Source organism: Primulina eburnea, chromosome 6 (assembly GCF_022965805.1).
Source record: "Primulina eburnea isolate SZY01 chromosome 6, ASM2296580v1, whole genome shotgun sequence".
NCBI classification, from domain to species: domain Eukaryota; kingdom Viridiplantae; phylum Streptophyta; class Magnoliopsida; order Lamiales; family Gesneriaceae; genus Primulina; species Primulina eburnea.
In genome coordinates, this window is record NC_133106.1 from 34,907,973 (window position 1) to 34,931,885 (window position 23,913).

General features: G+C 35.5%; 4 protein-coding genes and 1 pseudogene across 6 annotated transcripts; 4 read left to right on the plus strand and 1 right to left on the minus strand.

The window, feature by feature from the left end:
• Positions 1 to 254: 254 nt before the first annotated feature.
• LOC140834645 (uncharacterized) lies at positions 255 to 7,555 on the plus strand. Of its 2 annotated transcripts, XM_073199677.1 has the most exons (8): positions 255 to 554; positions 1,353 to 1,748; positions 2,030 to 2,085; positions 2,180 to 2,572; positions 3,122 to 4,445; positions 5,788 to 5,882; positions 6,324 to 6,468; positions 6,628 to 7,555. In XM_073199677.1, the coding sequence occupies exons 1-8, from the start codon at positions 374 to 376 to the stop codon at positions 7,245 to 7,247; spliced, it is 3,210 nt and encodes a 1,069-aa protein (XP_073055778.1). In that variant the 5' UTR covers positions 255 to 373; the 3' UTR covers positions 7,248 to 7,555. The 2 variants fall into 2 exon arrangements, with proteins under 2 accessions (XP_073055778.1, XP_073055779.1); XM_073199678.1 differs by lacking the exon at positions 255 to 554 and having other exon boundaries at positions 1,548 to 1,748; positions 2,030 to 2,095; positions 6,628 to 7,554.
• Positions 7,556 to 8,304: 749 nt separating this feature from the next.
• LOC140833550 (WAT1-related protein At5g47470-like) lies at positions 8,305 to 12,365 on the minus strand. 2 transcript variants are annotated; one of them, XM_073197879.1, is made up of 7 exons: positions 11,646 to 12,365; positions 11,350 to 11,411; positions 9,709 to 9,825; positions 9,347 to 9,590; positions 9,109 to 9,270; positions 8,827 to 8,978; positions 8,305 to 8,744 (listed from the first exon to the last, which is right to left on the minus strand). In XM_073197879.1, the coding sequence occupies exons 1-7, from the start codon at positions 11,886 to 11,888 to the stop codon at positions 8,609 to 8,611; spliced, it is 1,116 nt and encodes a 371-aa protein (XP_073053980.1). In that variant the 5' UTR covers positions 11,889 to 12,365; the 3' UTR covers positions 8,305 to 8,608. The 2 variants fall into 2 exon arrangements, with proteins under 2 accessions (XP_073053980.1, XP_073053982.1); XM_073197881.1 differs by having other exon boundaries at positions 11,350 to 11,415; positions 11,650 to 12,364.
• A 433-nt stretch (positions 12,366 to 12,798) lies between these two features.
• On the plus strand, positions 12,799 to 15,089 carry LOC140835506 (putative pentatricopeptide repeat-containing protein At5g47460; annotated as a pseudogene).
• Positions 15,090 to 17,643: 2,554 nt separating this feature from the next.
• Positions 17,644 to 19,068, plus strand: LOC140834646 (metalloendoproteinase 1-MMP-like). Its single transcript, XM_073199679.1, has one exon. It carries the CDS (start codon positions 17,873 to 17,875, stop codon positions 19,031 to 19,033), a length of 1,161 nt encoding a protein of 386 aa, XP_073055780.1. The 5' UTR covers positions 17,644 to 17,872; the 3' UTR covers positions 19,034 to 19,068.
• A 985-nt stretch (positions 19,069 to 20,053) lies between these two features.
• On the plus strand, positions 20,054 to 23,095 carry LOC140834647 (protein NONRESPONDING TO OXYLIPINS 2, mitochondrial-like). Its single transcript, XM_073199680.1, has 3 exons — positions 20,054 to 20,298; positions 20,471 to 20,589; positions 22,806 to 23,095. Exons 1-3 carry the CDS (start codon positions 20,150 to 20,152, stop codon positions 22,829 to 22,831), a joined length of 294 nt encoding a protein of 97 aa, XP_073055781.1. The 5' UTR covers positions 20,054 to 20,149; the 3' UTR covers positions 22,832 to 23,095.
• The last annotated feature ends 818 nt before the right edge of the window (positions 23,096 to 23,913 follow it).

Genomic DNA, 23,913 nt, shown 5'->3' on the forward strand with positions numbered 1-23,913 from the left:
ACGGAAACGAAACTCATTTGAACAAAATGTGACATAATTCAAAACACCATTTGAAACAAATGATTTCGTCCATATCATTAATCTATTGGTGTTTGTTTTTGTTTTTGTGGCAATGCCAAATATATCTTACAAGATCATATAATATAATATAATATGTCTATATCTATTTATCTTTCAAGATCATTGAACTCACGTTATATTATAAATTTTTTTTAAAAAAAAACAGAAAGAAAATGTACGCTAAAAAAACAAATACAATTTCCTGAATATAGCGTCGTTCGGGACTCAAAAGGGGGTTGGGTTGCAGTCCCAGGTAAATAGCACTGAAAACTGAACTCTTTCTCGAGAAAAATAATCAATCCAACGACATCGTATGTATGCCTACAGAAGACTGCTGCTGCTCCTTGCAGTTGCTCTTTTTTACGCCCACCGTGACGTTTACTGCCGCGTTTCTGGCGGCGGCGTTGAGGTCCAATGGCAGATCCTCAGTAAATTTAATTACTCCTCTTACATTCGCCTTCATCCGCACGCCCTCCTGATGGTCACCGTGCCATGTATGACATTGTCTTTCTGTTTTTATACTTACGCACACTAATTCCCATATTGAAGCTTGAGTTTCAAGGTTTATGATGCCTGCTTTGTTCGTTATTGATAATGAGACAATGAAAGCGTTTTTTTTTTCCTTTCCTGATGGTTAAATTAAAGAATGATACAAGCATTTTGCATTACCGAGTTACCTTAGATTGATTAATTTGTTACTGTGAAAAATGGAGGAGTGATGAAGCATTACATGCTGGTGATATTATAATGATTTTGTTATGAAACATTACCGGGGTCACCCTGGTTTGATTTGCGGGATCTAACGAGGCCTTCTGATTGGAGATCTCAGGAGCCCTTTTGCCAAAGTGCTCACCGAGTCCAAGGCTTTTTAGCTCTTGTAAGAAGTACATAATCTATGTTTAAAGAATTTTGGCTTAGGCTACTAGCCAGATGGTCCACCTCAGAGGTGGTAGTGCACACCAAGTTTGCTACTGGTGTAGCTATCTATAACAAATATTATGACAATTCTTTGGTGGGGAAAGTTCAGCTTTATAAAAAAATTCACAGAGTGTTTTAGAAGGAGTTGTGGGATCATCTTAGTTTCAACTTTCGAGCTGTGATTTGTGTTATAATACTTTTGGAGCTGTGACATGAGGCACAAGATTAGCAATTTAAAATTTTAAAGTGCTTTGTTGCTGAATGTACTGTTCCTGGCAGTGCATTTTATGATGATTTTATCTCATTTTCTGTCTTCTTAAATTTTTTTCCTGAATTATCTCTGAATATTGGCTGCGACTTCAATTTTTCCCTAGGGTCTGGGGAGTCACGGTCCCTTATGATGGAATTAGCTCATGCAGTTGCCAGGGAACACTTGAGGTTCAACACCTTGAAGCTTATGGTTTTATATAGAAATACAGAAAGAATACTGGCAGATTCACTTGGTGCTAGTCATGGAATTACAATAATTTACCACCATGATGCTTTCCCATACAAATATAGGGGAAGACTTCGAGTGCAAAGCATTTTGTCCTCGGTGCATTATGTCATGACACTTTCACCTGAAGAACTTCCGTTAAAATCTTTAACATCTCCTGAAGGGTTGAATGATTTCCTTGAGTCAACTGACAAGGCTGTTCTTCTCCTAGAATTTTGTGGATGGATTCCAAGATTACTAGCCAAGAGCAATATCAAGGCTGAAAGTGAACTAGGTATGTTTCGCCTTCATTTGTTTGTAATTTTTCTCCGGTTCTATAGTTTTTGGGTTTGTGTCAACATTATCAAATCAAAATATATTTAATGCCTAAGCTTCTATACCTCATGTGTATCTACCATATTTAAGGTATTATCTTCAGTTATTGCGTGACTTATTTGAGGAGTTTGCAAAAGTTCCTTCCATAAATTGATTGGATTTTACAGCATCAATGTTATCCTTTTTTAAAGAAGTATCTAAATTTCCTTGAAAAAATTGCTGAAAAGATATTTCTTGAAGGTGATCTTGGAACTGATGATGGAGTTACCTCATCAGAAGAGAATAATGATGGAAAGGTTGATGGTGGTTAGTTAATTCACATAATTCAGACGTTTTTAGAATGAATAAAGTGCTTAATTAGTAATTTCTCTTCTTATTCAACTTAAATAGGTAATTGTAGATGACAAGCTCAATTTGGGTATCGACAGCGGATTCAGTGGGTTTTCTTGGCTGAGCCAGTTTACCTCTGTAAATGATAGTCTTATGAAGGAGGCAGAGAATTTTACATTTCGTTCTGGAGCCTCATGTAGTGAAGATGAGTTCCAGCATTTTAAATTATTCTTGAAAAAGTTCATTGTAGTTGCTAGGGAGTTCTTCATACCTCATGAGAGGCATCGTTTTGCGCTGGTTAATGACAAATCACTTCTTCCATCGCTAAAAGTTGAAGAGTCAAATTCATGGTTGACGGCAGTGTATTTTTCCGGATGTCCAAGTTGTTCAAAGGTTCTCAGGGAAGGCGATGAGCTGAGAACTCTACTGCAACAGCCCTTACCTGTTGTGGAGGCAAGATTTTCTGAAAAAGCATTTAGTTAATGCCTGTCTTTGTTCTAATATCTATAGTCAAGATATATGCTTGGGTCCTTTTGATGTTAGATTTATGAATGCTGGTTTGGTGTTTTAAAATAGTTTGCTCATGTTATGGGCCTTTCATTTGAAGCATTGTCTCACTCGAGCAGTAACTCTTAATCACCAATCTTCTTGTAATGGAAAGCTCTATAATCACATCCTTCACTATTAGTCTTCTCACACACCTTAGTGGTATCCTCAAATAAAATTGTAATTTAGCCGTGCTTGTCAAAGTTTTGGCTTCTTTAGTGCTCTTATTATGTACTGATTAAAGGACAACATCAACTTTGCATTGTCTGACCATTCCAATGCTTTTTTTATGGCTAGTGGCTACTGATTTAGTTTCATGTTGGCTACGATGTTTTCTTAAGAACATATGAATCACCATGTTGACAACCACACCTCGTTTTTCTTTGTTACGCCACCCATATGCCTTTTTTCCAAGTTTACTGTTTTTCTTATATATATCTTAATGGTGTTGTGCAGTTGGAAGATGATTTCGGTGTAGCTGAGGCAACTTTACCTGCAAAAAGGCCTTCAGCACTTCTTTTTGTCGATAGGTCTTCTGACTCGATGCAAATAAAAATAGAGTGTCAGAGGGCTCTCAATGCTTTTAGAGAGTTTGTTCAACACTATGAGATATCAAACAATATCCATGGACTAGCCACTGTCCAGCCTGGCAAGTCCACAACTGACAGTAAAAGGGCATCATGGAGTACTCTCAAACGTCCTTTTGTCCGAGATTTCTCAGAATCACAAACCTTAGTTCTCAAGGATAAGATGTCTGTAATGATCAAGAAGGACGGGAAGCAACTTACTTTGGAAGATTTGCTTTCTGACTTGCAAGGTAGCTCAATGCATGAGATGTTAACTTATGCGCTTAACCGAAAGAAAGAAATAAAGTTAAGTTCAGTGGCAAAGGATGCGGGCTTTCAGCTTTTATCCACAGACTTTGATGTCAAAGTCGTTGAATCTCTCCCATCAACTAGTGAGGTTCAGCCTGATCTAATTTCGGGGGAAACCCTTGGGGAAAGCATAATTAAAGACACCATTGATAAAGACAAAAATCAAATATCAGCTATTAGTTCCAATGGGCAGCACGAGGAGCTATCGGATCCTTCTTGTACCGAGCATGTTTCACTGGAAGGCAATGAAGGATGTTTAGATAAAAGCAGTCAATCATCCATAATATCTGAAGATATCCGTCGGCTTACGAGTATAGCACCTGATAGTGTTCACAATGGGGGTGTTGAGGAGACAAGACTCTTAGAAATAGATGATACTATACAACAAAAATATTTTGGGATTTCTTTCTTCTTTATTGATGGAGAAACCAGATTCCTTGAAACTCTAACTGGGCAATCAAAGATTCCAGCAGTTGTCATAATCGATCCGATAGCTGAGAAACATTATGTCTTGGCTAAGCAATCAATTTTCAACTATTCCATGCTATCTGATTTTGTTAATAATTTCCTAAGAGGAAAGCTTGCTCCATACCAACAATCAGTTCCTACGGTTCCTAGTCCTATAGAGTCCCCAAGACCACCATTTGTTAATTTGGATTATCACGAGAAAGAATCTATTCCTCTACTAACAGCCCGTACTTTTGCTAAACTGATTCTGGGTAATAAATCTGATACTGAGAATTCTGATAGTTCATGGGATAGGAACATATTGGTTCTTTTTAGCAACAGTTGGTGTGGTTTTTGCCAAAGGATGGAACTAGTTGTTCGTGAGTTGCATCGAGCAATTAAGGGGTATGCAAAGCTGAAGGCAAATGGTTCGAGAATGGAAAAGCTGACTCTGACAGGTGGTAAATGTTCATTGCTTTTACATCTCTGTTTTTTTTACGTTGATTTCCACAAAGTGTTACCTTAGTTTTCTGTCTTTAGAATGCTCATCTTTTCTTGAAGATCTATTGCCAGTTCAATCCCATTAATGACAAAGTGGATTTATTAATTGATTTTGTAATGACTAGAATGAAGATGGGAAAAAAATTGAACAACATAAGGTTGTGAAAGTGTTCTAAACCTCTATTCAATCAACACAGATGTTTGAAACTTCTTAATAACAATTTGTTATGGGTTAAAACTCATGTTAATAGTGGAAGCTGGCATTTGGCTTTGAGTATAGATTTATTAGTTGCTTTTGAGGGCAAAAATTTGGATCCTATATGCGGTCATTATATCTGTAATGGGTTTTTCGAGAGGTTTCATCATGGTGGGTTTAGAATTTATGATCGAGTTGACTGGCTACAATGAGGACATTTTGATTGGTGAAAGAATGGATGCGGTCTATTCCGAAATCTGAAACGGAGATAAGCAAAGAGGAGGAAAGAAAGATTAAGGTTTACCTTGTTGATAAGAAACCAAAACGTGGCATCAATCTTATGCATCACAATATACACATGACAATCATAATACTTCTGTACGGACCTAAAATATGATGGGATATAGTTTTAGAACTTGATCAACAAAGACTAATATTTGTTCAAATCTTTAACTGAAAACTAAAAACAGAAACCTTGTATAAGCTTAAGAATGCAGATCAATAAAATTAGAATAACTTTGTTTTGTGTTTCGAAGACAAAGTGAACTGTGAGGGAAAGAATCTGATATATAATCTATATATCACTGAAGGACTGTGAATGTGGAATGGTGAGGGACAACTTGTGTAATATCACTGAAGGACTGTGAATGTGGAACGGTGGTGAACCAAAAAGTGTCATTTTTTCTTGAATTTATAATCCTATGTAAAAACACTCTTAAAGTGCTCCATGAATTTTTAAAGTGCACCTAAGCATGGAAGCTGCACTTTAGGCATAGTCACATCAGCACATGCCCATTGTTCTTTTGATAACTATGCTTAGCACTAAAATAATTGACTCTATCTATTATATTCGAACTTAATTTCTGTTGGAATTTGATTTTCGAATCATTTATGTTTTAGCATAAAAATTAAGTAAGTTTGTTTGTCATAATTGTGTGTTTGTTATTGTTTACGAGAATACATGAATATCAAACGGTTTACCTCTAAGTTTTGTTGTTGGTTCATCCTTTTCTTTTCATCAGTATAGTATGGCTTTATACATGCTGTCATGCTGATACATATATTTTATTTGCTGATTCTGATAATTGTTTAGATTTGTGCAGAGTTTGCTGATGATGCCACATTGAGGCTTCCCCTAATTTATATGATGGATTGCTCACTAAATGACTGTGGTTCGATCATAATACCTATCCTGCAGGTGCAAGTTATCTTAGTACTTTCTCAATGATTGTCCTTTTTGTGATGCTTGCTGATTGGAATTGGAGCTAATTATATGGATACTGCTACTTTGGCTGGTTTTGTTACGTGTGCTGTTTTTCACGCCTATTTATACATCATATTTCCAACTAGCTAGCATTAGATTGGTTAGGAATTTATATGGAAATATCTTTTTCACCATAAATTTTTGGGAATGCAAATGGACTGAACACTTCCTTTACGTTTACATCAATAATTGTTTTTCTCACTTATGAATTCTTTATTAATTGTCACATTTTATTTTTCAAATAAATTTACGTAGTTTGCCGAGCTTTTCTAGCTATCTCAAAAAGCGTTTGAGTTTGAAATTATTGTTTTGATTCTTTCAATGTGTGAGATAAATTCCTTTATTGTTTGTTCTCTGATGCGCTTGAATATGCAGAGGGAACTTTATCCGCTTCTATTGTTATTCCCAGCGGAAAGAAAAAAAGATCCAGTGCCTTACGAAGGAGATATAGCAGTATGTGATATTATTAATTTTCTGGCTGGTCATGGGAGCCATGTTCACGATCTTATCATGGACAAAAGTAAGTTTCAACACGGATGATTTTGTCTCTTTTTTCCATACCTTATTAAATGAATGGAATATCCTCTTTTTATGCCCGCGAATACATTTATTGCAACTCCGAGACTTTATTAAGTTATCACGAGGTAATTTGACTCATATGTTATTCTTACTTGGTTAGGTTATCGACAGCTCCACACTTCTGCCGAAGGGGTTCATCAGGATAAGAGCTTACCTCATGAAGTTCTAGTTAACGGCAGGTTTCAAAACCTAGAACTGAAAACGATGAATTCTCGATTCCCTATTGGCTTACATGAAAGACCTCAATTGTCCATCGGCTGCATCCTAAGTGCTACAGAAAAGCTTCTGGATGTTCACCCATTTGAAGAATCTAAAATTCTTCTTGTGAAAGCAGAACAAAGAACTGGATTCCAAGGCTTGATTTTTAACAAACGTATCAGTTGGGACTCCCTTGAAGAAGAAGGTTTTGATTTATTAAAGGAGGCACCTTTGTCCTTCGGTGGTCCTGTATTGAGAAGTGGATTGCCTCTTGTTGCTTTGACGCACAAATTTATTGAAAATCTATCTGTAGAAATCCTACAGGAAGTTTACTTTCTTGATCAATGGGCCACACAAAGCGCAATTGAAGAAATTAGAGTTGGTAACCAATCAGTTCACGACTACTGGTTTTTTTTCGGATATTCGAGTTGGGGTTGGGATCAATTATTCCATGAAATTGCTCAAGGAGCTTGGAATATAAAAAATGGCAGTTTGGAACAGTTGGAGTTGCCATGGACATGATGACTGGTTCTGAAAAACTAGCTCATAATCAATCTAGAGCTTAGAGTTCCTTGATCATATGTTTCTCTTTTTTGACACAGCGTATTTCAAAAATACCAAAAAAAAAAAAAAGAAGTGCTAGATGGACATGAACTTTGATCGGGGCTATGTATATATGAAATGTTGAGTAAATTATCAGTGTCTCACAAGTCTTAGCTTTTTGAACAGTTTTATGCAGCATTTTGTATTTCAGCGCCGAAGGGCATGTTCATGAATTCTTGATTAAATATGTATTTTGAAAACTTCACAGCATCATCTCATGCTTTCATGTGTAAGAATATATATTGAATATTCACTTTGTATGAGGAATAGAAGTAGAAATGTTAAAATGGGTCGGGCTGGCCATCCCTGTCACTTACCCGATTATGTTGGTAATTTAATGGCGGAGTAACAACTTATGCATAAAATTGGTTAGACATGTCAGGTCGACTCATCTCGGCACCTAAAATAGTGGATTATGTTTGTGATTTCCCAATAAAAGAATAAGGTGGGTCGGCCCGTCCCGTTCAGACTGATGGCGGGTTGTGAGTCAACTTGTCTCACTAGGTCATTTTAACATCTCTATATAAAAGTGTCTGGTTTTTGCATACAATAGTTGAAATGCTCTAGCAGTTCGATTTCTTAGCTTTTGTTGACCTGCAAAAACAGATTATGAGGACATGTGTATTTGGTTATTTTCACCAATCTTATACGAGAAAATTATAAGAGATCTAACTATTTTAGCAGCGTTTGGTTACGAATGCGAGTATGATCAAACAAAACCATGCAGATGAGAAAAATATGCAAAAACTTGTTTGAGACGGTCTCACGAGTCGTATTTTTTGAGACGGATGTCTTATTTGGGTTATCCATGAAAAAATATTACTTTTTATACTAAGAATATTACTTTTTTATTGTGAATATCGGTAGGGTTGACACTCATCTCACATATAAAGATTTGTGAAACCGTTTCACAAGAGACCTACTAAAAAAATATCATCTTAAAAAGGTGGTATTGGATACAACTTTATCCCTAACATTTGTTTCGGTAAAATTCCAACATTTTCACATGCTTACAAAGTGTTGTCTGTGAAACAAAAATACACATTGCAGCAGTTTATATCGATATGAGAAAACTCGTTTACATCCTGCTGTGTTTGTTTCTTTCATAAAGAACAATCACATAGATACTGCTAGTTGATGAATACAATCGTCTGGTTCGAGTTCATGTTGTTGCCAACGCGAACTCGCACTTCTAAGCATGAGTGCAACACATCTCCACGACATTTTCCCTCTCGGGATCCTACTTAAATTAAATTTTCTCATCCTTAAAACTAGTCATATCAACATAATAGAGGCTTCTCCACATCGTGCTCACTTTCCACTGAGTTATTGTCATCATCGATGGAAAAACCTTCATTCCCTTTCGCCCAGAGCACGAAATAGAGACCGGTGAACATGAGGCACATACCTGCAAGGCTGGAATTCAAAAGGGTCTGACTCAATACTTTCCAGAATTTTCAATCATATTTTCTTGATTCGGAGTATTGATTGAATATACCTCCCTATGCTAATGGATTCTCCCAAAGTTATTACTGATAGTGCGACGGAAATGACCGTAGCAAGGGGGTTAAATATAGACACCATGACAGGACCTCTTTTCTTCATTGCCCATCCGTTGAAGCTTACACACATTCCACTCACACTGCCTGCCTGTTTTCATTCAATAGTTAACTGATTACTCAAGGAGCAAGGATTTTTATGTATCACCTCTCAATCATTGATGACGAATATGCAGAAAGGAAATGGTTGTGACAATGAATGATAAGCAACATGGAATTACCAAAAGGGAGTAGCCAATGAGTTGTTGAATAGTTAGCAAAGGCCATCCAGTATCCCATCCATTATCTTCAATCATCTGAACCATGGTAGTAAGAACCACACCAATGAGTGATGTTATTGCACACAAGGATATCGGGGCCGGAAAATCACGTAAAGTTGTAGCCTGAAACGTGCGGGACAAAAGTTACAATCTATCTTGCTCCTCCTGATATAATGTGTTTACGCATCGACGTTCATACTTGTAAAACGATTTGGCTTGACAACACAAAAATAGCTGCAATTAGATACATGCAACCGATCAAGGTTTGTTCGTCGTAAGTGTTATGAGGTGGTGAAGACGAATTCGAGACTTGAGCCTCCTTTGCCGATGGGTATTGCACCGTACTCTGCATCAGACTCATTAAAAGTGCTCCAACAACACAGAGTAAAGTCCCTGCAATCTTGGCTCTGCTGTATATGCTTGCCAACTCTATTTTCTCTAATCTGCAATGGATTTTAACCTTTATCAGAAAATGGAGCATTCAAATGTTTATCCTTTTCATGATTAATTAGGCTGTTTTAGATTATAAGTATGATGATAATGGGGAGAAATTGGATTGACCTGAAAGCCCAGGCAATACAAAAGACAAGTCCTGGTGCAAGATTTGGCATTGCTGTGGCCATAGCTGGTGAAGTGAGACTGACACCTTTCATGAACAGAGACTGAAATACAGTCACACTGAAAACACGAACAAAATATTGGCATTATACAGTATTGTTAAAGCATAAAACTACATAATACTTCGCCAACTTTAGAACTCTGCATTTTATTTTTATTTTTTTGTCTGGTATATTCAACAGCACATTTAGGGAAAATGACAATTTTAGTTATGTAATTTAGTTTGTTTTTGATATTTAGTTTCATAACTCATCAATGTTTAACTTTAATTCAATAACTTGGAAATTTTTTTTGTCTTTCATTTGCCAAAAGTCACTAACTCATTCAATTATTGTTTATCTGACATCGATATTCTTCTACGTAGCTCATGTATCGAAAATAAATTCATATTACATATAAAAACAAATCTAAACAAAAACAAAGGAGATAAATAAAGCAAAATGAAAACTAATATTTCAAATTGTGAGGAAAAAAACTTGTTGTTTCCAATTATTTTTGTTTAGATAGATTTTCATGTGTATAATACGTGTTTTATTTTAGCTATATATGAGTCGTGTAGTATTTGTTTCAAATAAGAATCAAGACAAAAAAAAAAAAATTAAATTAATGGATGGATGGAAACAAATATTGACGAGTTACTATACTAAAACAAAAAACTAACTAAAATAATTGCAATATTCCTGCACATTTATGTTTGAAGTACCCAAGAGAATGTGAAATTACAGCACATAATACCAAATAAAGTCATTGTTGAATAGAGCGGAAGTTGGTGAAAAATCTCTAATCAAAACATTTCTTTGGGTTCACTCTCTACTCACAAAATTGTGGTACTATGTCATACAAAATGTGGTACACTTCATGTAGAAATGTGGTACTAAAAAAGTACCCAGGGACTGAACACAAAAAAAATTGACGGCCGGGGACTGAAGACCAATTTCCCGAAGATAATACTAATAGCACAGGCAGCTTTTAGACACCAAATAAAATCATTGTGGATTCAATCAAATAATTACCGCGACTTTTAGACACCTAATGTCTAATGATGATCATATATATATATATGAGTGGGTCTCATGTGAGACCGTCTCACGGATATTAATCTGTGAGACGGGTCAACCCTACCCATATTCACAATAAAAAGTAATACTCTTAGCATAAAAAATTATACTTTTTCATGGATAATCCAAATAAGAGATCCGTCTCACAAATTCGACCCGTGAGACCGTCTCACACAAATTTTTGTCAATATATATAGGAGACGTGAGATAACTAAATTGCCTATTTTGAAGTAAGCGTTCTCCTCATACTATGATAGCTAAAAAAATTTAACAAAAAAGCCTTGAGTAACAGTTGAGTTAATCGAAAAGTTCTTTTAGATTAGTTATTCCAATTAATTTATTTATTTATTCGTCTTCAACTTTCAACTACAGTAAACTCTTGGATTTTTATGCCGTCGTTTAAAATTCTGGATTTTTTTTAAAAAAAAAAATCCTGGAATCTACAACGACATGAGGATAATGTTGAGTATATATGTAAAAGGATGCAGTAAACAAGTGAAAAATAGAAGAAGAAACGTCAACCTACCCTCCAAAAGAAAGTAAAAGAAGTTGAATCCATAACTTGACACTGAATTTGGTAGGCCATTGCTTCCTGCAAACATCAACATAATCCAATATCTATAATTATTTAAAGGATTGATTTTTCTTTTCTTTCATGGTATAATTTCATAAAGTAAATCGCATTTCTTAATATTAAAAACACGCATGTCATCAATGAAACTATTGTCTATCTCATACATCATTGGATACATGAAAACATATACAAATTTCACGCAAAATTCAGAAAAAACAGACGAAGAAACAGCATAGAATAAAATGGACTTGCCTTTCAAAGAAGATGGCTAGAGGAGAGAGTAAAACAAATGTGGCAAATGTAGAAAAAATGACAAGAGAAGAAGGCTGAAACCCAAGTTTCAAGAGATAACTCAGCAAAATTGAGTTCCCCGCATACATGAACTGAACTAATATCAATCCCACAATTATAACAACATCTTCAATCCACTGCAGTTTCTTCCAGTTGCCCATCATTTTTAAGCAATCCCCCTTTATGAATCTTGCTCGCATGCCTTATTATTGAAAATTTCTCTTTTCTTAAAAAAAAAATCTTGTAATAATCAACCGACAATTTTGGCAAAAATATAACTCCTGCAATGAACCAACTTTTTAACAATTCATTTCCTTTTTTGGATATCTCAGTCACTTTCTTGAGATATGGCAATGTCTGCAATTTTCTTGCAAAGCCATTCTCGTAAATAAGTTTATTTTTTTTATGATTAATTAAGAAACAAGCAAAGATTATCTCCAGAAAAGGAAGGTTTCAATTATGGAAGCCTCGAAGTAGAATGATTAATGGAAGGTTGAGGGTGTGAAGTTTTTGGAATATGAAAGCCAACAGATAAAAATGGTTTAACTTTTAACCTCTCTTTATGGAGCAAAGCAAGGATTCCCTATAACGTTGGAGCAAATCTCTCCCTCCCCATGCTAAAAAAAAAAAATCTCCCTACCCTTCTCACTTATTTACACACAATATAATGACCATTTGTAATGGTAACACTTGTGTAAATGTTAGAATTTCATGCATTATATGTAAGAAATATGACACATATTAAAAGAGTCGTGACGTTTAGGAATTGACGACGGCCAATAATAAACCTATCATTTTTTACGAACAGCACATGCAGCCTCAAATTTTAAAAAATTGAGACGTGCACGTATTTTCTCTTTGACAATTAAGCTCTCACAATAAACTCGTTGATGGTATGAGTTGTCTATAAATACCGAAGGTATTGAGGTCCATAAATACACAATCTCATACAGAATAATACACCATCTACAGAGAGATTGGTGTATACTTTGAGAACAAAATTTCTAGCATCACATTTTAGATAAATTTTAAAAATTTGAGACGTACACGTATCTCCTCTTTGACCATTCATAATAGTGAGAAATAAAGCCATCACAAATTCATAATGTGATGCTAGAAATTTTGTTCTCAATTATTCATCATTTATCCGTGGAATCAAAGCACATTCATTCATCAGCAGAACTTTTCCTGCAGTTCTTGAAAGACAATCCACCACATGGATCAATCCCATGTCGTACATGGATTCTTCGGGTGCCTTGATTTCAGATATGGCCGTAACAAATACTTTCAAGCCAAATGTCTCTAGCATAATATAATCTATTCGATCCGTGCATGTACTAATACTGGTCTGTTTTTTCATGGCCAACAGCTTCATTGCCACATTCTGAAATCTGGGTTCGATTCCGATGTATTTGTCTCCACGGATTTGATTAATTTTTATGTCAAGTTTAACCGCGTAAATGATGCGCACAATTTGTTTGTTGAAATTTCTGATCCAACTGTGGCTTCTTGGAATTCATTAATTTCCGGGTACGTGAATCATGGGCAGTTTCGAAAAGCTTTAAAGGTGTTTGATCAATTAGAAAACTCCAATGCTTTTGCAGACTCGTATTCGTTTACTGCTTGCTGCTTTATCCGCTTGTGGGCAACTGAGTAGAGTTCAGCTGGGAAGATCGGTGCATTCTAAGATTGTGAAATACGGTGTGGGGTGAAAGTGTTTTTGTTGCTAATTGCTTGATTAACATGTATGGAAACTGCGGTTTCACCATGGAGGCAACGGCGGTTTTCCAAGAAATGGTGGAGAAGGATAATATTTCTTGGAATTCAATTACTGCAGCAAATGCTAGAAATGGGAAACTTAAACAGGCATACACTTTTACGCTTCAGATGCCAGAACCTGATACAATCTCGTACAATAAACTGATTGATGGCATTGCTCGGTATGGAGTTATAGACGATGCTATTACTGTGTTATAGAAAATGCGAGACCCAAATTCATCTTCATGGAATTCGATAATAACAGGGTATGTGAACCAAGAAAGAGGCAGGGAACGAAGCTCTAGACTTTTTCTGCAAAATGCATTTGTGTGGTGTCCGTATGGATGAATTCACGTTCTCAAGTATCTTACGTGGCATTGCAAGGTTGGCTGCAACTACATGGGGTGTTGAAACATGGTTTAGATGAATATATTGTTGTTGGTAGTGCTCTGATTGACATGTATTTTAAGTGTGGGCAGATAGAGGAAACTGGAAAATCATTTCACTCACTTCCGGAAAAGAATTTGGTTACATGGAAAGCAATGATCGAGATATGCTCAAAATGGTAACTTCAGATTGGTGATTCATCTCTTCGAGAAGTTGAAAACAATGAGAAATTTACAGCCCGGTGAAATTACTTTTCTCAATGTATTTTCAGCGTGTCGGCATATTAGGATCCCTCTGAAGCTAGCAAACCAGTTCTTTGAATCGATGGTTAATGAATATATGATTGTGCCTACGCCAGAGCAATGTTCTTTAATGACAAGGCTCCTGGATCAAGGACACTTAAACGGCCAAGGATATGATTAAAGAACTGGGATATAGTTCCTGTGGAATGGTTTGGAAAGCATTGCTCAGTGCTTGTGTCACCAGTGGGAATGTACAAGTGGCAGAGGTGGCAGCAAAGTAATCGAGTTGGAGAGCGATAACGAGTTTGTTTATATGATGATGTCTAACATCTATGCCTTCAATGAAAACGGGGTGATGCTTGTGGCGTGAGGGACGTGATGAAATTAAGAGAGAATGGTGACGAAGGAAGCTGGCTGTAGCTGGATAGAAGTTGAAGATGTGATCCAACATCCTCAATGATGTGATAAGCAGATGTTATTGATGCTTATATGTACATGATTTTCCCAAGGAAACCTGTGGCTGTTATTGTTCCACATTGTGGGATAAAGCTTGTGAGAGGCCATTTTTTGGGTTTGAACCATTACGTTGTGCCTATGTTAGTAAGGACGAGATAGCAAAATGCCTTAAGGTGCTCGAATTTTGATTCTTGCAGGAACTTGGATCTCTCTTTCTGCCAAATCGACTATGAATCAGAGTGTGGGATGCAAAGTAAGAGGGGGGAGGGGTGGCGCAATGTAAAGAGTCAGCGCAAAGATGTAAATTTTGGTAATGTTCCCCCTTCCTTATCCGAGGATGATTTTAACTCGACAGTGTCATATGAGCAACTTTTAGCTCATAGCGTGATATGATTTTGGAAAGGCGATGTTGCCACCATTGTGTAACAAAATAGATAGATAAAATGAGTAAAATAAAAAAACTAAAAATAGATAGATAGTAAAAAATATATATTAGGCTATAATTAACATTAATATTTCCCATGTATTAATTCCATTATTTGATGGCAAATTTCTCAAATGAACAATCCAAACTAAATTTATTTAGTGTTACTATGGATGGTGTTCTCATAATATCACAGATTCTCAACTGGAAATTGGGAGAATATAACTTTTTTTGTTTGTGTACGTCTTCGAATGACAGAAGAAATTACCTAGAGCAATGGTTAAGAAATATGTTACGTTGGTAAGCATAGGGGTGGGAAAAAATACCGAAATATCGAAATATCGAAAAACCGTGTCGAAAAAAATACCGAACTTACCGAAAAAATCGGTATACCGAAAATTTCGGTACGGTATCATACCGTACCGAAATTTTCGGTATCGGTATCGGTATGAAATAATATTTTTTTCGGTATTTCGGTATATACCGAAATACCGAAAATAATTTATTATTATTATTTTTTTTAAAATTTAAGTTCGGTATACCGAAAAAATGTCGGTATACCGACAAAATTTTCGGTGTCGGTACGATATCGGTATGAGTTTTTTTCATACCGAAAATTCGGCATACCGCACATACGGTATACCGAATTTTCGGTATCGGTATCGGTATGAAAAAATTTCATACCGATATTTTCGGTACGGTATACGGTACCGTAGTTCGGTACGGTATACCGTACCGTACCCACCCCTAGGTAAGCACATGGAGTAGTTTTCTACTTCAAGACCCTTGACTTGCATTCTTTAAATAAATAATGCATTCAAAATAGTTTTTTAAGTAGACATTTAAAATTAAAAATGTAACAGAATATTACGTTCAGTGGATATTATTTTTTTTTTTAAAAAAAACGATTAATATTATCTTTTTAGCTAACCAAATGCGTAATTTTTTTATTTCGTTAATTATTTATATAATTTTCTTATTAATCGTAATTAAAATAAACTTACAAAAAAAAAACTGTAACCATATTTTCACAGTTACAAAAAATTAGATATTTAGAGAAATATTAGGTAAGACTTGAGAATTTGGGAAAATGAGATATTGTAGGTATCGGTGGATTACAAACTCACATAATACTATATACAATAAGTGGGTCTAATGTGAGACCGTCTCACGGATCCTAATATGTTAAACGGGTCAACCCTACTCATATTGACAATAAAAAATAGGCAAAAACTTGTGTGAGACGGTCTCACGGGTCGAATTTGTGAGACGGATCTCTTATTTGGATCATCCATTAAAAAATATTATTTTTTACTAAAGTATTATTTTTTATTGTGAATATGAGTAGGGTTGACCCGTCTCACATATTAGTATCCGTGAGACGGTCTCACATGAGACTTACTCTAAAAAGTAAGAGTGAGTCTCATGTGAGACCGTCTCACGGATCATAATCTGTGAGACGGGTCAACCCTACCCATATTCACAATAAAAAGTAATACTCTTAGCATAAAAAATAATACTTTTTCATGGGTGACCCAAATAAAAGATCCGTCTCACAAATACGACCCGTGAGACCGTCTCACACAAGTTTTTGCCAAAAAGTAATACTCTTAGTATAAAAAATAAGAGTGAGTCTCATGTGAAACCGTCTCACGGATCTTAATCTGTGAGACGGGTCAACCCTACCCATATTTAATATAAAAAGTAATACTCTGAGCTTAAAAAGTAATATTTTTTCATGGTTGACCCAAATAAGAGATCCGTCTCACAAATAATTGTCTCACACAAATTTTTGTCAAATTTATATTGTGGTTGGATTGGAAGATTTTTATTGGAAAGAATTTTGAAAAAAAGATTTGAAACGAGTTTATACTGAGATATATTTCAAATTGAGTGAGTCTCATGTGAGACCGTCTCACGGATCATAATCTGTGAGACGGGTCAACCCTACCCATATTCACAATAAAAAGTAATACTCTTAGTATAAAAAGCGATATTTTTTCATGGGTGACCCAAATAAGAGATCCGTCTCACAAATAAGATCCGTGAGACCGTCTCACACAAGTTTTTGCCTTTCAAATTCATGATAACGACTTCTAAATTAGTTGGTTGAGGAATTCACCAATTTTTTCTTCCGAACAAGCCAATTAATTTGTTATTATATATTTGAAATTTCTGACTTCAAAACTAGGAATCCAAATGCCTGTCAAATTAATAATAATAATAATAATAATAATAATAATAATATATATATATATATATATATATATATATATATATATATATATATATATATTCCCAATATATTTCTATTTTTTGAGCGAATTACATGCTTCATCTCTTATTCTTTAATATCTAATCTAATAATTTTTCTAATCGGATAAAAAATCTTATCTCTAGTTTAATTTATGATGCATGTCAAGATCAATAATTTAATAAGATAATATTTTTATCAGCACTCTTAGTATTGAATTGCATTAGAACTATTATTTTTTTAATTAAATTGTATCAAGAATATAATTAATACTGTGTGTAAGTATGTAACTTGCATTCAAACAGAGAATTAGTATTAATAAAGTTTCAGTTTCATATTAGTTCTCTCGATTGAATTGAGTTTTATTATTTCGTTTCCGCAACACCAATTACTCTGTGTTTTGTTTTCCAATCATACTTGATATATTGGTCAAAATTTGCAAATATAAGTTGTTAATCCACCAAAACAACCTGGGAATCTCCAAGGAATATTAACAAAAATTAGAGAATGCTGGAAACGTCCGTCACAGTTTCTTGTGCATCGATCTTACCTATAATTATAATACAACAAAGAAAAATAGGTAATAAATTCGATGAAAACTAATCCCTTTAAACTTCCCATAATCCCAAAAGCTCAGAATCCAACGCAAAGAAGCTAGATTTTATGAACAAACGACCCAACCCAACCATGTTTCCGGTTTCCAGTTATTACAATAATCATCGTACCTGGCCCTGCTTTGTCTTCTTGTTCCTTTTCTGTCTCCCGCTTTTTCCCGCCATGTTTTTGCCCGATTCTATGTCCGAATTGAAAGCCAACGGGTTGTCAAACAGTTCGTGGCATGGTTTCATGCGGTTCCTCGACGCCGGAAAGGGTGGCCGCATCGACGGCATGGAGGAGCTTAAGCGTTACTTTGGCCGCTTTGGGTACATGCCCTTTTCGTCCCGAGACCATAATTTTACGGATTTTTTCGATGAGGAATTTGAATCGGCTTTGGTTTCGTATCAGAAAAATCTGGGTTTGTCGGAGACGGGGAAGTTGGATTATGATACGATGAGAGTGATTGTCTCGCCGAGGTGTGGTGTCAGCGATGTTGTTCCCGCCGCCGGTGGAAGGTTCAGAACTACGAGGCACTTCACTTACTTTGAAGGCGAGCCAAGGTGGGCTCGTCCAACTCCGATGACGTTAACTTACGCTTTCTCTCCTGCGCATATGATCGACTATGTGAATTCCACGGACGTGAAGTTGGCTTTCAGGAGCGCCTTTTCGAGGTGGTCCGCGGTGATTCCGGTGAATTTTACAGAGGCGAGGAGATACTCGTCGGCTAACATAAAGATTGGGTGGTACAGCGGTGACCACGGCGACGGGGAGGAGTTTGATGGGGTCTTGGGGGTTTTGGCGCATGCTTTCTCTCCGGAGAACGGGCGGTTCCATCTCGACTCGGCGGAGAGGTGGGCGGTAGACTTCTCGACCGAGAAATCGAAGGTGGCGGTGGACTTGGAATCGGTGGCGACGCATGAGATCGGACATCTGCTGGGGTTGGGTCACTCCTCCGTGAAGGAAGCGATTATGTACCCGAGTTTGCGTCCGAGAAAAAAGAAAGTGGAGCTCCGAGAGGATGACGTGGAGGGTATACAGGCCCTGTACGGGTCAAACCCGAATTATAGGTATGATTCGAAGTTGGAATCTGATATTTCCTCAAGTTGGGGAATGGGTTCGGATATTAGAACAAGAATGTTAAAGACAAGTGGTATTATTGTTGGCGTGGCAAGTTTACTTTCTTTGGATCGTGATTTTTCATTTTCTTTTTTAAAAAAACTTTTTTAAAAAGATTTTGAGAGTCTTAGTTATACTTTTATATGTTCTTTTTATTTTCAAAGAATTGTAAATACATATATACACATGTGTATATATAAAGTGGACTGACATTTTGATTGTTAGTATTTCGATGGTCGATTTTTTGTGTTTGTTTGAGATTTTACCATATCAGACTCAAAAATATCGTTATAAACTTTAAGTGTCATGAGATATAAAGTATAATTCTATTGCTTGAAGGTTGAAATATCGTTCTAAACTTTAGATATCATGAGATATATGATATAAATCTCGCTTGAAGGTTGAGTTCTGGATTGGACTTGGAACCCTGGGAGGGGTTGTTAGGGTAGGGGACTGGAGTGGGCTTGGGATTCTTGAGGTAAGCTTTGGTTGTCAAACTAATTTTGACCTCAACATCAAACATTTGAAGATGGACTCTTCAGTCCTATGGTTATTTGTTAAATACTAGCTAATCAAACCAAACAAAATCCTAATTATTACATTTATAAAAAAATGTGACCATCCTATAGATCAAAATTTTTTGACGAACCTCTTGTTCGATTTATGAAAAAATATTATCTTTTGTCAAAATATTACTTTTATTTTAGATATGAACCCGGACACTCGTTTCATATATATATAAATCCGTGAAATAATCTCAAAAAGACATATTCTTAGATTCTTTTAATTAGTATAAAAAATTTAGAGGTTTGCTCAAAAAATGTGTACTCATACATAACATGACATGTGTTGAAAAATTTACTTGAAATTGAAATTTAGTATATATCGAATTCGTTGAGAGGGAAGATATATATTTTTTTAAAAAATACATGTGAAATGAATAAACATATTTTTTATTATTAAGGGTAACCAATCAGTTATATATATATATATATATATATATATATATATATATATATATATATATATGTAACGAAATTTCTATTTCTCCTATAAAAAAAAACAAAATAATTTTTAGGCAATGTCAATAAAAAGTAAAAATATAGATATAATTATTTTTTTAAAAAAAAACCCTCTAAATTTCAGGCCTTATCAATCACAAAAATCGCAGGTGTCGCCGGAATTATTCAGTTGTGTACTGTACCGTACGCTTGTCTTTCGTCGAAGATGGCTTCGAAATGCTGCCGTATTTTCAACAGAGCTTCCATTTCTAACCTGAAATCCGCCAATTGGAAGCCAAATCTAAAAGCAAGCACGACTTCGTTTTCAAGAGCACCCTCTGTATCCTCACCCCTTCGCCGTTTCTTTGTTTCCAGGTTTGTTCTTTTTTTTATCGTTTTAATATTTGTCGAACATTGGCGTATTGTGTTTTTATCAAGATTCAAGCGGTGCTGCTGTCAAAATTTGAATTGGCTTTCATCGCTTTCGATCGTATCAAACTCACTGCTATCATTAAATCTGTTATTAATTGATGAAAATTGCGGATAGGACGCCGGGGGAGTTGGGGAGCGTGGCATCCATGCTTCCTCTGCACAGCGCAGTGGCAATGGCAAGGATGACGTCATGCCTGAGCCCATCTTCTCGGTGTTGTAGGGCTCTTTCCCAGGGTACACTTTGCTGCATTTCTCAAAATCCCTAGAGCCTCTGTCCTTTTTATCGTAAATAATGAAAATTGTCAGCTACCGGCATTTATGCTCTATTGGTTGATTTATGGAGTGTATGTTTGCACCTAAAAAAGGGTTATTAACACTCCCTGTGGCTGTTATATATGACAGATGTTATAGAATGTCAATTTGAAAAAAAGTTGAAGAAATCTTAGCGATGAATTTGAAATTCTTGACCGTGGGAGGTAGATGGAATATCACAATAAATAAAAAATTAATCAACTTTATAGACTCAAATCATTAATTCTTCCCCTATGCTTGTTTGGAATCGGAATGATTTAATGAGAAAAGTACATTAATTTGGAGAATCATTTGTGGGCAGGAAGAGCAAATAGGCTGTATCTGTCTGAATAGCCATTTTAAAAAGGTTAGTTGATTGTTATCTGATTGAAACTAAAATGGGTACAGGATATAAATTGACACCTCCTATAGATGTAGATTAAAATCGCAATTTTGCTCCCATCAAGTTTTAGTAGCCCCAGTTACTGATCTGTGCATAAAATTCTGTATTTAGTTAATTCTTAACACTGCCTACAATGACGTTGAACCCATTTCATGTGTTATATCTCCCCATTCCCGTAGATAGCCTTTTTGACCAATATCTGTAGCTTCTGTGTGTGATTATGAAAGCTTTAGCACACATTCACTTTCTTAAACGCCTAATTACACGAGACAATTGAATTAACATTTAAAGGTTGCCTTTACAATAATCCCAAATAAATTTATAGTTCGTTAGTTGATACACAGACATCGTTTCAATAATCCCCAGTGGTCCTATCCACAATTTGCGAACCATCCAATTTCCGTGGCCCTAGTTTGCTTAGCAGGGCATGACTTGACGCAGTCAAAAGTTTTCATTACTATTATATTAGTCTCGAGAGTTTGTCAATGTTGATAGAAGTTGGGCACATTGTACAGGGAGAGTCAAGTTCATATGATTTAAGAATTTCTAGACCTTGTAATGACTTAAATGATTAAAAAATTCCTTAAATACAAATGCATTGTTGTTTTTCGTTTATTTCATATATTCTTAGGTATGGTTATAGGGCACTGCCTCCCTGGAGAATTACGTGGGCATATCTTTTAGGGTGAAACACATTTATCAGCTATCTAACTGGAATATTTGGATCTGCAATCACATGAGTTTCCACATGGTTATATGAATCCCAGACTTTTATGAGGTCTTCAGTTATCATTTGTTGCATTTCCTTTTTGACAGTTGACTAGCAGCCTCGAGGAAAAATATCAGTTTGATAGACTCATAGACACAAAGATCACAATATCTCGCCTTCCTTTCTTTTAGTGTATTACATGCCAAAAGTTTCTTGGCATGTTTCTTTTGTAAAATGCACATGGCTTCATGATTTTGTCGCTGTTGAAATTTTACTGGTGGCTTTGTGCAAACTTGAATCTCAACAATCATATCTTGTTAATTTTCTAGCTGCAGGTATTCTAACATCTACTGGCCTGGTAAACACAGTTGGAAATTATAAATTAGAATTTGTTTTAAAAGTGTTCCATTTGTGTGGTGTTTTTAGGCTCTATACCGAATCTATAGTTTCTTTTGGGGTCATTAATAATTGAAATATTGAAATTAGATAAGATAACTGGAGTAATGAATATAAATGCAAGTACTGCTAATTGTTGAACATGTGCTATCAACCCGAAATGTATTGATCTATTTTAAGCTAACTCACTGGACCACCAATCCCCTTATTATTTCTGGCTAGCATCAAGGATCAATATGGTTTTATTCATATCTAGAGATGACTAGGAAGAGAAGTTCACCAGATTCCGGCTTGTGAATATAATTGTATCAAGTTCTATTTCAGTGTTATTTATGGGTTTGGTAAAAATAGTGATGAGAGTTCTTCTTTCTCCAGATGAAACTGATGGAATGTAAGAAATACAAGGCGTATGGCCGAGTCAATTGCTGTAAAGTTGATCCTGAAGATATTTCCATGACCTTTTAAGGATGTTTAGAATTAACTATCGTCAAAATACTTACCAAGATGTCTACTGATTTAGCTTTTGTGCAATCGCATGTATACTAATGGGGTTGTGTTTAAACATCGGTGCTTATTTAAGTTTCTGGAGATGGTTGGCCCTTTGCACGTCCGTTTTTCTGACATAGAGCTCTTTGTTTTTCGTCGTATCAGAGCTGGGTCTATCGGTTCCAAGGTGACTTTGCTTGCAGATTGCAACAGAGGGTATCTTCATTTGAATCGGTAAACTACATTTTGTCAAAAGTACATCTCGGCACGCGGTATCAATATATTCGTAATACTGCTTCAAGCTGCTGGAGGATATTTGCTATCAATAATTTTCCTGGCAATTTCACTTTTCCTTTCCTTCATCCATCCACATTCGTTTTATCCCATAGGCACTTTCTACTTGTTTGTGCATTTAGAAGTTTTTATAGCATTCTGGCAAATTTTGAATGTGTTTACCACGTCTCATTGGGCATTTCTGGAAAAATTTTGGATCTAAAAATTGCTTCGTAAATATGATTGGAGCCCGGAGGGTTTATCAAACCAAGAAAACTACCGAGAAACTGATAGCCACATGAATCTTATTAACTCATACTCATATTCCAAGTTGGGGTGGTGCTGGCTGGTTAAGGGATATTTGGTATTTGTAATTCATCGCCTGCTTATTTATTAAAAAAGTATATTTTATGGTAAATTAACAAAATATATACCCTTCAAATAATCTTTAAAATGTCGTCATAGGGTTGTTATTTGAATTTTTACTCACTATTCTTTATTCATTCAATGCATATATTAATTTTTCTTATGCATATACATCCATCATCTGAAAATTTTATAATTTTAAAAAAAAAATTGGTTCGAGTTGAATCGCACTATTATTTTGTATGGTATCTATATTATATATGGCAAAAATTTGTGTGAAACGGTATCACGGGTCATATTTTGTGAGACATATATCTTATTTGGGTCATCCATGAAAAAAAATTATTTTTTATGTTGAAAGTATTATTTTTTATTGTGAATATCGGTAAGTTTAATCCATCTAACAGATAAAGATTCATGAGATCGTCTCACAAGATACCTACTCATAATATTTACGTGAATTTATGGGATTTTAGCAAGTTGATTAATTAAGAGAGCGACTATGGGCCACAAGCCTCTCTTTAATTTCGTTTTCATTACAACATATGTTACAAATAATCATGATGTAGAATTGCATTAATCATGTATTTAGTACTTCAGACGTAATTTCAAATAATCATGAAAGATAATTTCC